Source organism: Equus caballus, chromosome 15 (genome assembly GCF_041296265.1).
Source record: "Equus caballus isolate H_3958 breed thoroughbred chromosome 15, TB-T2T, whole genome shotgun sequence".
NCBI classification, from domain to species: domain Eukaryota; kingdom Metazoa; phylum Chordata; class Mammalia; order Perissodactyla; family Equidae; genus Equus; species Equus caballus.
Window position 1 is genome coordinate 97,647,767 of NC_091698.1, and position 14,179 is coordinate 97,661,945.

The 14,179-nt window shown below is 46.3% G+C and overlaps 1 protein-coding gene across 31 annotated transcripts in view; it reads right to left on the reverse strand.

The window, feature by feature from the left end:
- Nucleotides 1-14,179, reverse strand: part of LPIN1 (lipin 1) — a 123,726-nt gene that overhangs the window by 32,300 nt on the left and 77,247 nt on the right. For 11 of the 31 annotated variants that reach the window (XM_005600211.4, XM_070236642.1, XM_070236639.1 and 8 more), the window contains 8 exons: nucleotides 12,795-12,902; nucleotides 9,164-9,293; nucleotides 7,520-7,841; nucleotides 6,382-6,475; nucleotides 5,508-5,698; nucleotides 4,299-4,392; nucleotides 3,456-3,525; nucleotides 230-322 (listed from right to left, as the gene is read on the reverse strand). In XM_005600211.4, the coding sequence (XP_005600268.1) occupies nucleotides 230-322; nucleotides 3,456-3,525; nucleotides 4,299-4,392; nucleotides 5,508-5,698; nucleotides 6,382-6,475; nucleotides 7,520-7,841; nucleotides 9,164-9,293; nucleotides 12,795-12,902 (1,102 nt within the window). Of the gene's footprint in view, nucleotides 1-229; nucleotides 323-462; nucleotides 541-3,455; nucleotides 3,526-4,298; nucleotides 4,393-5,507; nucleotides 5,699-6,381; nucleotides 6,476-7,519; nucleotides 7,842-9,163; nucleotides 9,294-12,794; nucleotides 12,903-14,179 lie in introns of all 31 variants that reach the window. The other 20 variants (XM_005600212.4, XM_070236644.1, XM_070236645.1 and 17 more) reach the window with 5 other exon arrangements.

Sequence of the window (14,179 nt, forward strand, 5' to 3'; positions counted from 1 at the left end):
GGAGAACCCAACTCTCTGCTCACTCTTCCAGACCCTTCTCTGCCGTCCCCACATTCTGTGATGCCTTTCCCTGCTTCGTGGCAGAGGTGGCTCCTGAAAACTCACTGTTATGGCTCATGCTTATTTCTCCAACACAAAAGCCTGACAACGAACTCCACTATAATCTCCACCACACAAACCCAAAATTGGCTGAGCCAAGTGGAGGCATTCTTTTGTTTTCTGTGCTTACCTCCTTGATTGTGGTATTTCTTCCCCTCCATGAAAACCACCATCTTCCTCCCTTTCTGGGCATCTTATCCCTCATGATAGCTTCCACAGTGGCCTGTTTTAAACGGATGGTAACATAAATAATGGAACCAAAAAAAGATCAACTTAGCCCATTCAAACCAAAAGAAACGGACATGCAAATTAAAGTAAGACTAAAAAAAAAAAAAAGGAAAACTCAGAGAAAACACAACATACTATTTGTGGATTAAAAATTTTCGAGAAGCAAAACCTAATGGCGTCCAAAATCACGTTAAGGTAACTTAAGCATGAGGACTTGGGAAGATGTTAACGGAATAAACAAACAACAAATAAAATGCAACACAACAACAACAAAAGAAAGAAAGCATTGAAAACCGTTAGTGATTAGTAAGACCAGAAGTTCTCAAATTAAAGCGGCTTCCTGTTAAGATACTGTTACTCTCAATGTGATGATCGCAAAATAAAAAATGACATGATTAATGTGGGACTAGGGTAAGAGAGTCTTAAACGAAAGGTAAAACGTGCAGGATCTTGTTAGTACATTTCCAAATTCTGACAAAATGAACATTAATAGATGCATTTGATTTAAAATCTCAAGTATTAAAAAGAAAATTCATACTCTTGCCCTAAACAAATGAAAGTTTGACGGAAGAACATTAAATACTAATTAATAATTTTGTACGTATTTCCAAAGAACAAAGCATGTATCGTGAGGCCAATCCCAGTGCCAAGATGACCTTCCTTCCCGGGTTTACAGAACCACCAGGCAGGTGACACCTCAGCCAGGAGGAGAGGAAGATGTAAGTCTTTCAACCTAACAGCTTGCATGTAAGAAGATAAATAATTCACTTATTTAGCCTGAAGTGTGCTTCCTTTTATCATCCGAAAATCCCTACCTGACACCAAAGAAAACCTGAATACTACAAAGCAAACCAGGCAGCCCCTCTTCAGGGCAAGGCAATCCATAAAGGTGGGAACGACCCTACTCCCTCTAAATTCATTTCCCTGTAACAAAACTTCAATTTAAAAAATATTAACACGGTTATTTTCAGACCAAGACAAACGGATTCTAAATTTCATTTACAAAACAAACAAAACTGGTTAAGAACATTCTCAGACACAAGAGTAATAATAAGCAGGCACATGCCTTATGAGATATTAAAATATACTTAAAAGCTCCAGTAATGAAAAGAATACAGTGCTGGTACATAAGCAAACATATTAGTGGAACAGAAAACAAAGACCAGAAATAAATCTAAATTCATAAAGAAATGTAATATATGATAAAGTTGTAACTGCCATCAGTGGGGGAATGAGTTATCTAGCTAATGGTATTGGGATAAGTAAGTAGCTATGCCAGACCCTGGGAGTTGCCTCCCTGGTACATCATCTCCCTTCTTTCTTGCCAACAGAGTCAAGACTGTTCAAGAATCAGGCTGTGGGATGTTCTGGGAAGGCAAGCTCAATTCCAGAAGACGAACCTCCATGGGTCTACACCGTTCAGAGTCATTCCACTGTTCTGCCGACAGTGGGTTTGGAGGTGATCACGTGACCAAGCTGTGGCTGACGACTGCGAGAAGTCTGCCTCTATCCTTCCTGTTTTGGATGTGGCTGCATGAAGAAATGATGTGCAGAGCAGTCATCTTGTGATCATAAAGGGAAAGCCCAGAAAATCAGAGCAGCTAACCCAAAGGCATCAAGCCTCAAACAACTGACCTAAGGTTCTTACCATGCAGGACAACAAATCCCCACTATTTAAGCCACTGTTAGTCACGCTGCTTCCTGCAACCAAAACATCCTAACTGATCCAGTAACCAGCTGTGGAATAATTTGGTTCCCGACACCTCACTCATTACTCTCAAGATAAAATCTAGACAGATCAAAGATTTAAGAAAGCACGAGAAGAAAAGACAGGGGAAATCTTCACAAGTTTTGGAAATAGGGAAGCAGGGCCATTCTAAGTGTGATACAAAATCTGACAGCCACAAAACAAAAGAGTGACAAATTCCACGTATAAAAATAATTTCTATATTAGATAAATACCATAAACAGAGTCAAAAATTACTGACAACCTGGAAAAAACATTTAGAAGACCTATCACAAAGACTAATTTCTTTAAGTTTAGGAGCCGTGTGTATTTCTTGTTCGGTGAACTACATCCTTTAACTACATTTCTATTGCACTGGCCTTTTTTCTTAGGATTTGTAAGAGCTGAGACGTGTAACCTAACCATTTGCGCTGGGCCATGGATACAATGAGGCACCTGGCAGGGACACAACAAGACTCACTCTGGAGAACATGCCCTCAGCCAGTGTACAAAGAATATCCACAGATAAAGTCCCACCAAAGATGAGGTCACAACCCCTGAATCCCAAAACACAACACACACACACACCCAGGAAGGAGCAAGCATAGCCTCAACCAAGTCAGACAAGACCTTCGAGAGCCTCAGACATCAGAACTACCTGACAGGATAACAGCCAAAGTGGTACAAAGCGCTTGCTACTTGTACGAAGGATACAAGGGTAAGACACGGTCTCAGCAGCAAGAAGGAGGTATAACCCAGTAGGAAAACACCACACTGAACACATGAGCAATTCCAGGCTGAATGGAGCACTGCGGGGAAGACGGGAGCAGCAGCTGCAGGGCTGCATCTGCCCTCTAAGCCTGCCTCTTCCCGCAGCCACTCACCACTCTCCCGCGCAGCTAGGAGCCGCCCAGGCCCTGCACTCGCTCCTCCTGGCCACTCAGGCCCCGGGCGTGCTTCCTGCCTGAGCAACGCCCGATGCTGGCGCTGGCACCTGGCGTCTGCTGTGTGGCCTCCCTGTGCCCCACCCGCTGCCTGCTGCAGCCTTCACTCCTCTCCCCTCATCATCCCTGGGCTCTGACATCCGCATCCACCTGCTCTGCCCCGACCTGTGTCCTAGCACAGCAGGTGCTGAGGAAGGAACCGTGGAGGAGGCAGGACTTGCTCCACCACGGCCACAACTGGGAGGTTTTGCCTTGATAAGCAGGAGGGGGAAGGACGTTCAAGGTGCAAGAGGCGCAAGAGAGAGACTGGAAACTCCTGACATCGATACTTGTGAACTTCGAAAGAGCACAATGTAACTAACCCTCTGGCTTTTAAAACAAGAGTTAAATTCCAACGGCCCAGGTTAATCTAGCCGCCATCTTCAGGGCCCCTTTTTCTTTCTCGTGTTAACGCTCACCTTTGGCAGAGGTTTCTGGAAGGCCTGCATCGCCAGGAGCAGAGGTGCCGCTGTTGTCCAGTTATAATATCTAACATGAAACAAGGAAAAGATGTTATATAAGACGAAGGCTCAGACTGCAAAATCTTTCTAATGTCATGAGAAGCAATCATGGAAAGCTCTGGAACTCCAGCTGGGTCCTTAAAGAGCCCAATACTGTGGCAAATACCCCCAGCCCTCCCCCGCACGCCCCGCCCGTGAAGTGGCCTCCTCCTCCGTCTAACCGCACAGCGGCCACACTGAGGGGCCGAGCAGCCATCATGGCAGCAGAGTCAGTCAGATGTGGTGAGAGACCCCAGCGACCAGCTGGAGAGCAGCCCAAGCTCAACTGTGCATCGAGCCACCAACGTGTCTGTGGCACATCTTGCCGCGCTTCAAGGAAAAGGCAACTCGGGGCCCTAGTGAACACGTAAGCACCCATGACTTCTCCTCGGGGAGAAAAGTTTGCCAACAGTCTACAGAAACACCTGCAGCCCTCGACCTCAGACAACGGAGCTCTCGAGGGGTGGCTATGCAGTCTATTCTGTCACGCTCGTGTGCACTACGGGCCCAAGTCCCACAGGCCACGCACCGTGACTTTACAAACTCCATTATAAATCTAGCACCGACAAAGAGAAAGAGCCACAAGATCGGAAGTTACATCGACCCACCAACTACAGAGCAACACAGTGTCTTGCCAACAGTGAACTGACAACAGCAACTCTTAAAAAGACTTTATTTGATTTATTTCTAAAACCGATTGTCTGGGTCTCTGTATTTGAAAAACTGAAGCTGAGATGGTACCACGCGACTGGGGGAACTCACTTATTCCCGATCTTCACCACGAGATTGGGGTCGTCAATGAGGGCAGGGTTGTCCGCAAACTGCTGATACGACACCGCCTGCTCCAAAAACGCATCTGTGAAAGCAATCGTACGGGGTGGGGGCAAACATAAGGAAATTTGGTTCAAAAACATAGGGCTAGTTTTCACTCACTCATTCACAAGCCTTCTCTGAGGGTTTATGTGTGCCGGCTGTGAGGACAACTCTATAAACACATTTGCAAAGGGGGCTTCAGTGCGTTTGAGGGGCAGCGTCCGTGCAGAAACGGCGGAGGCAGGAGCCGTCCGAGGAGGCGGTCACGCAGGAGCAGGTGTGTGAAAGCCCAGCACACACGCACATCTGCAGGAGCAGATGGACAGTGAGCAGGGATTGGAAACCAGGCCACCTCGGTCCCAGTCACGTTCACTGGCGTGACCTTGGGCAAGGGATTAATCTCCCCAAGCCTCAGTTCCCGCACCCGTGACACGGGAATAATAACCATGCCCACCTCCTCAGTGGCTGTGAGGACAGATAAGGTCATGAATGGAAAAGCGCGGTGTCCTGCCTAAAGCAGGTGGGAGGGGTCAAAGAAGGACACCGAGGGGTATAAGGTCAAGGAATTCAGTTGATAATGGCCAACTGCATAGACTAGGGGTCTCCAGCCACCTCCCCATGCACCTGTCATGAGACACTGGGCGGAAATCATTGTTACAAATGTGACGGGTGCTATGAATTAATTCATTGCCTAAGCCAACCCCAGGGGCGCCCTTCACATCCAGCCAGGAAGGTTCCCTGCACTTGCTCAGACAAACTCAGACAGGCGTCCCTCCTCCAGGTCCCCACTGCATTCCTGCACACTTCCAACACGCATAATACTGACATTCCCACCAGGCTGCAGGCTCCGGAGGACACATCTGCAGGACAGGCACGGGCCAAGGAGACACACACCGTGCTCAGCAAACACATCCGATGACAAGTGACCCTGACGGCCTTTTTGTTACCTGAAGCCATGTGTGACCAACCGAACCCTGAGGTCAGCCAACTGCAAGCCAGCAACATTTGGGTCATAAGCAACAATGAGTCACTGGTGCTATCATTAACCAGCCAAGTGAAAAGCACTAATTATAGAAGTCCAGCTTCTGGACATTCTGACCAGCTGCCACAAGAGGGTGCTCTTGGCTTGAAGACCAGCTCCAACACCCAGCACAATACCTTTGGTTATCTCCCTGTTGTCGCTGAGGCCCCCGCAGAGGGAGATGGCAATGGACGGCAGGTCCCTCAGGCCGTCCGAGGTGCTCTCCACGCCACTGTCAACGCCAGAACTGCCCACGGACTGCGGGGACTGGCTTGCTGACCGGGCTCCATTGTCATTGGCATGTTTTGTGAGGCCAGAAGGATCTCCGCTGGAAGGAGGAAGAGTGAAAAATGTTGAGGATTCTCCTTGTCTTGGGTGTTACACAGTCACCAAAAGACTCTAGCAATCCGCTACCCCTCAGACAGCTACTGATGTCATCTCAGGACAGAGCGCTCATCAAAGCACCATGACAAAGACAGACAAGTTAAGTGACTGACCTTAGGAGAGAAAACAGCTATTTTTAGCCTGTTACATCCCCTTGTATCCCCTCCCAACCCATGTGAAATGAAGTGAAGAGAAAGCACGCTGTCCTACAAGGCCACAGCTCCCCGTTATGACCCGCCAAGGAGCTGGCCAGCACCGCCAATCACAGGACTGAAGATGGGGCCCCAAGGGCCACAGAGACTCTCTCCTGGGAACGGGGATCTCTCTGCCACTGATTTGAGTCGAGGGCCACTGACCACTGCGACACAAACTCAGTGTCATCACGGGAGACGGCCTCGTGCCCGCATTCCTGTTCAGAAGGTGGAGAGCCAGCCACATGGACACACGGCCAAGCACCCACATCCACAGAGAAAGTCCGCTGTTTTAAACTGGCTGCTTTTCAGTGAAATGCGAGCCTCCTGCTGCCTTTTCTTACTAGCTTCCTAACTAAATATAAGGAAAACAATGGACTCACAGATTAACACTCAGATTACAGAAAATGACAGGAAGAATAAAAAGAAGTTTTACTTTTTGGGAAAATACAGAGCAGCCACTTCAGGATCCATATCTGTGAGGTCATCCAAGTAGACGCCGTCAGCACCCAGGTGTCGGCTTCGCTTGTCTGAAAGAGCAAATGGGCCCAGTCAGAACACTGATCTTCCAGAAACAACAGCATGGACTTCTGGGGGTCTCTAGAAGGAGCATTTAAGCACAGTATGCAAATTTGCTCAGAAGTACCCAAACCGGCCCAAGCAGCACAGGAGTGAGAAGCCCGCAGTGCAGCGGTCCTATAGAGGCCCCCAGCCCAGGTCCGCGTGTGGCTCCATCACTCGCCCACCTTGCGGCCTTGGCCAGGTCAGGTAACTCTGCTGAGCCTCAGTTCCCCATCTGGGAAGTGCCTGAAGTGCACTGGGCACTCGATATCTCGAAGCGATTACCACTACTACTATTATTATTAAAGGATAAAGCTTTCATTAAGCACTTCGCCATCAGCACTCCCAAGCACCCTCATGGTGCACATCGGCCACCACACACCATGATGGCAGACTTCCTATTTCCTTCTTCCAGAGAATGCTGTCACTGGTTCACAGAAACCTAGAACACTGCAAACACGGTGTGGCTAACAGATTAGGCTTGACATCAGTGCTCCCAGGGTTTATGGGGCATCTTCTAGTGCCAACCACTAGTCTAGGTACCGAGGAAACCAAGGTAAATCAGACCAAAGAGAGTGCTGATCTCACAGAGCACATGCTCTAGAAAGGGAGCCAGGCAACAAACCAACAACGACCGTTAGAAATAGTGACGAACAGGGTACGGAAATCAAAACAGAGAAATGCACTAGAGAGAAACTAGGGGCAAGGGGACATTAGCTCAATCGCAACTTCTCCCAGATGCCAGGGTGTCCGGAAGGACTCAGTCCCTCTGGATCCCAGCATCCTGATCGTAAAGAGGGGGCTCCTACACGGTCCCCAAGGCCCCCTTTAGGTCTGACCTCCTATGACTAAATGCTGATAACCCATATACTCCTCAAACAGCAGAGACTGAACGCGAGGGAGGATACAGCTCTGTTTCCACCGTGATGAGCTCTGGCCTTCGGAAGGAAGGCACCGCAGTCTGCAGGGCGCCACCTCCATACACAAGGAGCTGGCCGCACCAGCCTTCGCACCTTTTTTCCGAGAAGGAGACTCTGTCTTGCTGGCCGTCGCTGTCGGGGCTGGGCTGGCAGAGAGCGGCTTGGGCTCTTCAGCCGTCGGTAAGGGCGGGGCTGCTGCTCCCAGGGCCTCAACGTCCTCCTCATTCACAAACTGCATCTCTGTCTGAGACTTGCTCTGCTCCTCCAGCGGCTGCGGAGGACGCCCCCTGGGCAGTGTGGGCGACTGGTCACTGAAGGCATCTGAAGACTCGCTATGAATGGCCTCAAAGTGCATTTTATCACAGACTTTTCTACTGCACAACGGGCTGCAGTCTTTCATCTTGTGTGGAGACGACTGATCAAAGGGACAGGGACAGAGAGAGAGAGAGAGAGTCAGGTCAAACGGAAAAACTGAGCTAACCAAGAACAACAATTAGTCAACTGCTGATCTGCAGCACTGTCCACACGCTGCACAGGGAGACCCTTAAGCCTCAGGCATCACCTGGTGATTCCCACACCCGCCAAAAGGTCTGGAAACCAACAACATTAGTTCCAAACAAATGAATTTTCATACAAAAACATCAACTGCCAAAGAGAAGCGAGATCAGCAACGGCCAACAGGTGGAAGTAACAGAAATGTCCACCAGCAGAATGGAGGTCCGTGCACACAGTGGGTACCCACAGTAACGTGAATAAGCAAATTCCGATCATGGGCACATCACGAATGCTGCAGAACTAATCTCTGCCATTCAAGCGAGGACCGCATCTGTCCTTGTCGGGCCGGTCTGAGCAGCAACCGCGAAGTGGGGGGCGGGGGCGGCACTTCCAAGTGGCTGATTAAGTCCTGCTTCTCGGTCTGGGTGCAGATCGCACAGACATGTTCATAGTGTGAAAATTTATTGATCTGTGCACTTAGGATCTCAGCATTTCTGTATGTGTGTTATAGTTCAATAAAGTTTACCCCCAAATTGTGAGCAAACAGGGAAAGCTGCGGTGGTCAGTTCACTCAAGTGAGAAATCAGCATTTCTGATTCTACCTCTCCAAGGAGCTTCCAGTTACGGAAAAAAATTTATCCAAACAAAACCCGAAATGCAATTTATGGGTTAGAAATGAGGGGAGGGATTCATTTCTGTATCCGATCTCACAGCTCCCAGCACAAATGAAAACAACGCGACAGCAGATCTGTGGCTGCCAAGTGTTTCGCCAGAAGAAGTGATGGGTTTGCACTTTGATGCCATTTCTCCAACGGCATCGAATGACACGAATCTGTGAAGACGGCTGGCGGGGTCAGCACTACGGCCTGTGGGCAGAGAAATCAGCCTTTTCTGTGAAAGCTAAATATAACCTGGAAGGAGATGGAATCCACAACTTTAGCCTCAACAGACCTACTCTCCAAGGAGTTGCCCACCTTGATTCTTAATAGGGATGCTGTCAATCTTCACTCACTCATTCATTCATATGACAAGCATTTACTGGGGATACAAGAGGCCACAGCATCTTCTAAGGACATTACAATATTAAAAAAAAAAAAAAAAAACCAGCTTGCAATATAATATTCAAGATTCTTGTAATACATTGGAATATGAAATACAATTTCTTGAAGGAAAAGATTGTGTCCATTTCATGTTTTCAGAAACTATCTTCAGCGTATGGCAGAATTGAGGAAAAGAACTTACCTTGGCAGCTTGTGGCAATTCTCCCCAAAGCCAGAGCATTTCTAGGTTATTCTTCTGCATCGTCCTATCTGTGGACTTACTGACCAATTCTGAATCACTTTTAGGTGTCGAAGGTCGGGAACCTGAAGGACTTCAGAAAACACAAATCCGTGATTAAAGTGGGAAGAGAAAATTTATTAAAAAATGTTTTTGGCCCAGAATTTTAGGGTTCAAATAGCCCAGAAAACGCACCCAAGCCACCGTTCCCTTACGAATGCAGCTTCCTGACATATCCCATCTGTGGCCACCAGGGGTCCACAGATCACAGGTCCAAATACCAGGCAAGTAAAGATGAGAAGAAGTAGCATTTAAAAAGGAAAATCGAAAAAAAGAGAGATGAAAAGAGAAAGGAAAAAAAAGTTTGTTCTTACCCCAAAACCCAGCCACCTTTCCCCACCTCACCCTGAGCTCACCTCTCCTGCATTCTCACTTTCCAAATCAAGACTCAACTCTCAGACAGCTGCAAGAGCGTCCTGGTCATCTCTGACGCACTCATTACAGTCTGCATTTAAAATATTGATAAATCTGCACCGGCTCTGAAAACAAGGAAGCTGCATCACGTGCCAACTTTACTACACATGCCAGATGCCACAAATAACATGGCAGGAGACCCAAGGCGAGATTCCGTAAAACACCGTATCTTCCAGGAATACCTCCAGGATGCCCCATCTGCTGAGGCTCTCCTGTAACAATGCATCACCGTGCTTAATCCTCAGGCCAGCTTTTAAGTGGCTGTAACTTGCGTTCCCATCTCTACGCTTTCCATATTTTGACTCGAGATCTGAACAACGTATTCCTTCCGTCCAGCCAGAGTAACCGGTCAAGAGTATCAAACTTGGCTACAAAACTCTCACAGTATTCAAAACAATAAACACGTGAGAAAAAATACCCATTTAATTAGTTCTGGCCTTATTCTCCTGCATCATTCCCTGGAGAGTAAGATGGCAGTTTTAAACAAAGCAGGAAATAAAGCTTCCAGAATTTTCCTTTTGCATCTTCTTCCACAGACCTCGCACTGTCTCTGAAGTCACATCTCATCAGCGCACTTGGTCTCATTTAGCTGTTGAGTCAGATTTCAACCCCAACTGAATACAAGCTTCCTGCCAGGATGAGAGCTTGTGGATGATACTTAACCTGTATCAAACAAACAGGGACCCTTAATGGCTAAAGTGGTCCTCGATCTCTTTAGTCAAGTCCTTGGGACCTCCTTCACGTCACACTGACATGTACACAGGCTGGTTCCTTCTCCCTTGGTGCCCACTGTCCACCAAACCACCTCACTGGCACGCTGCTACAGAGCAGCCCTCTGTTTCAGCTGTTTCACCAGTCCGTGGAGAGGAGGATCCTGAGATAGCATACCGCCAGAGGGTATACAGTGGAACACCTCTCCCGACACACACACACACATTTCTGCCCTTTAGGAAGTACAGGCGTGCACCACATGACGTTTCAGTCAACGACAGACCATATATATGACAGCGGTCCCATAACATTAGTACCACACAGCCTAGGTGTGAGGGGACTATATCATCTCAGTTTGCGTAGGTACACTCTCTGATGTTTGCACAATGATCCATTTCTCAGAACGCATCCCCTTCATGAAGCAACATGTGACTGTAGTCCCACGAGAAGGAATACTGGGCACTCCGCATATTTGAGTGGCAGTGTGTCCATCCCCTTGCAACCTCTCCTGCTTCCTCTAGTTCCATGATTATGCTTTTCTCCAAAGGGTCACTGCATTTCTGGCCCTGAAGCGTCCACAATATGTTCACTATCAGTGAAACGTGCAAAGGGAATGTGGAGGCCTCCGGTGTTCCTGCAACCGTGACCTGAACCCAATCTCCCTCCAGGGCCATCACGGAAAAGTCCACAGCAACTGGCTTCCTCCCGCAACAGCGCTGCCCGCAAACCTCAAACCATTTGTTTAAAAAGCTCCCGCTGTTATATTTTACCGCATAAAAATATAATTTATATTTTCTTATAAATTCTTTGGAACAATAAATTATCTTACCCGCTGCACTAAATTAAGTAAAGCCCTTTAGATTACGCTTGCTCTGGAGGAGGGGGTCAGCAAACGTTTTCCGTAAAAGGCCAGATAGTATTTCAGGCTTTGAGGGTTATGCGATCTCTGTCACCACTACTCACTTCTGCCTTTGTAGCTCAAAAGCAGCCACAGACAGTAAGTAAACAAATTGCCTGTGCTCCCAGAAAACTTTACCAAGACAGATGGGGGGCCAGGTTTGGCCCACAGGCTGTGGTTTGCTTGAGCCCTGCTCTAGAAGAATGCGTATGTTGAACACAGCTCTCTGGCAACACCTCCCAACACCAGGATCCCTGATATTCTGACCCTCTGACAAAAGCTGTGAGCCTAAGGTTTCCACAGAGGCATTCAGGTTTGTAAACTCCTGTTCATAAAGAACCAAGCCCCGTGTGAAACCACAGATGGAAGCTCCCCCCTCACACTCAATATGCCACCACAGCAAACACTGGCCCCTCAGGCCACACCTGCCCTCTCAACAGGACTCTACACCAACACATGTGCACGTGCTGCGACTCCTGAGGGAATTCAGATGACAGAGATGAATTAGGGAAAAGACTCTCGATGCTGAGTGTGACTGATGAGAAAGATGATTCCAAATTTCCCATTATTAGATATTAGACTTTTAAGATCAAGGGTTGTTCAAAAAAGTAAGTTTACAAGGTCACTGACTGATTTTCATAAATAATGCACTGATTAGCCATCTAAGAGTTTTCAGTATTTTTGCCAGTCCCAATTAGGCAATTAGTTATAATTGCTCACACTTAGTTTGCTTCATTTAAAATGGCCTTTCCTCTGCACATGTGACCTCTGAACGAAGCACTTCCAAAGATTCAGTTCTTTCATCAAAAGAAAGACAGTTCCCATGTAGAAATTAATCAAGGCTTCATTTGCTGGAGTTCATAGAGTTCACACGTCTGTAAAGTAGGCAGGTCAAAGTGCGGAAACATTGAGGGAACGAAGGCAGAGATCTGGACCACCCATCAAATGAAAGATAAACCTAGGATCCTAAGCCTTAACACCCATCCTACGCGATTCTCCAAAATTCTTTTCCAGAAATGCCTGGAAATATCTGATTCCGTTACTCAGAAAGTCTCGTGAGCTATTGAAAGAGCTGGAATAGCTTCGTTACACTAAAGTGGCACGCTAAAAAAAATCTCGTAAACTCATTTGTTGAACAACCCTAGACACAAAGCAAAAGATCACATCCCCCAACTTTATTCCATTATTCTGTTTTTCAAAGCACTCCACAGAACTAGGAAGAATTATATGCTTACCCCTTATTTCCAGAGAGTCAAATTTAGCACCTTAAAAAATTATAATAATCTACGAATGCTTAAAAATGAAAGGAAAATAATGATTTATACGTGTTTTCTTCACAAGTATTTTGGTTAGTAAAATAGATTTATAAGAGTTAGATTAAAATTTTCACTTCATATTTTCAACACGTATTTTCTACATAAGTAATTCGGTTAATGGTAAAACAGATTTCTCAGAGTTAGATCAAAGTTCTCATTATTGAAGACAGCCAAGCGGGGAAAGGAACCTCTCTACCTGTCTGAAGCACGGAAGTGGGAAGACTGCGGAGGACAAGAGCTAGAAAGACCTCCCTCGGCCGCAACTGCCAGATGGAGGTGAGTCCTTTTGCAATCTAGCGGGCTACTGGATACCACGTGATAGACATTAAAAGAAAGAAAAGATCACAGGTCAATTAAATTAAATGGAACTTCATATAAATTATTTGACTACTCTCAACAATAACGTTTGTAAAAAGATGAACATACGGAGGCAGCTGACAACAGCAGAGCACTACGTGTTGAAATCACTAAGAAATCAACAAGAAATTTCTGAAACACAAAAACAGGAAACTGCCCAAAGACCCATTTCACTTTCTATTTCATCCACATGCCCATAAAAGATTGTTTTCATGGTCAGAATTTTTTCTGGCCAGAATTTAGTGCTTAATCAAACTACAAACTGCAAAGATTTGATAATGTGTGCTATCAATTGTCCCTTTAAAGAAAATACATAATTCTAAGTATGTGAATGTATCTATTTATCCTAATTTGTAATTGCATTCGACAGTGGTCAGATCCATATAATCTGACACGGTCATTATTCTGGATTCATAAAGCAAAACGTGAAAGAAATAAATTCAGGGTTGTGTTTAAAATATTTATTTTAAATTCTTAAAATTAATGTAGTGTTTCAACAGATTTTTTCACTTATTAGTGGTTTCTAACTATTCCACATAATTTTCTCCCTAAAGTGCTGTGTTTTTCCCTCCTGAGGGTGTCTCTCCACAGACCTATGGAGAGAACATATGAGGTTCTAGAATGGTCTCGTAGCACGGTCCAATGTGACAGCCACTAGCTGCATGTGGCTACTGAGCACTTGAAATGTGACTCGTTCAAATTGAGATGTTCTGCATGTACGAAATACACAACGATTTTAAAGACTTAGTGTGGAAACAAGAATGTGAAATATCTCATTAATAATTTTTTTAAACTGATTACTTGAAATGGTAATATTTTGGATATACTGGATCGAATGAGATACATCACAAAAATTAATTTCATCGCTTCCTTTTTTTACTTTTTAAGGATGGCTACTAGAAAATTTAAAATTACGAATGCAGTTAGCACAATGTTTCTATCAGACAGAGTTGGTCTGAAGACAGACAGACCTCGAGGAGGGGGCTTCACAGGCCCCCACCCCACTCGGGTTGACTAACAGTTACTGTCACAGTCCTGGCTGGAAACCAGGCACGTGACATATGTGACATATCTCTTTTTCTCCGACCTCAACAGAGCACACACCGCTGACTGTGCTGTCTCGTTAAGATTACTCTGGTCAAACTGGAACCAGGCGGAGCATCTGGATCAGACTGGTTTTAGGCAGGAAGCCTAGGAAACCTCTTTCCATCACTACCACACCCC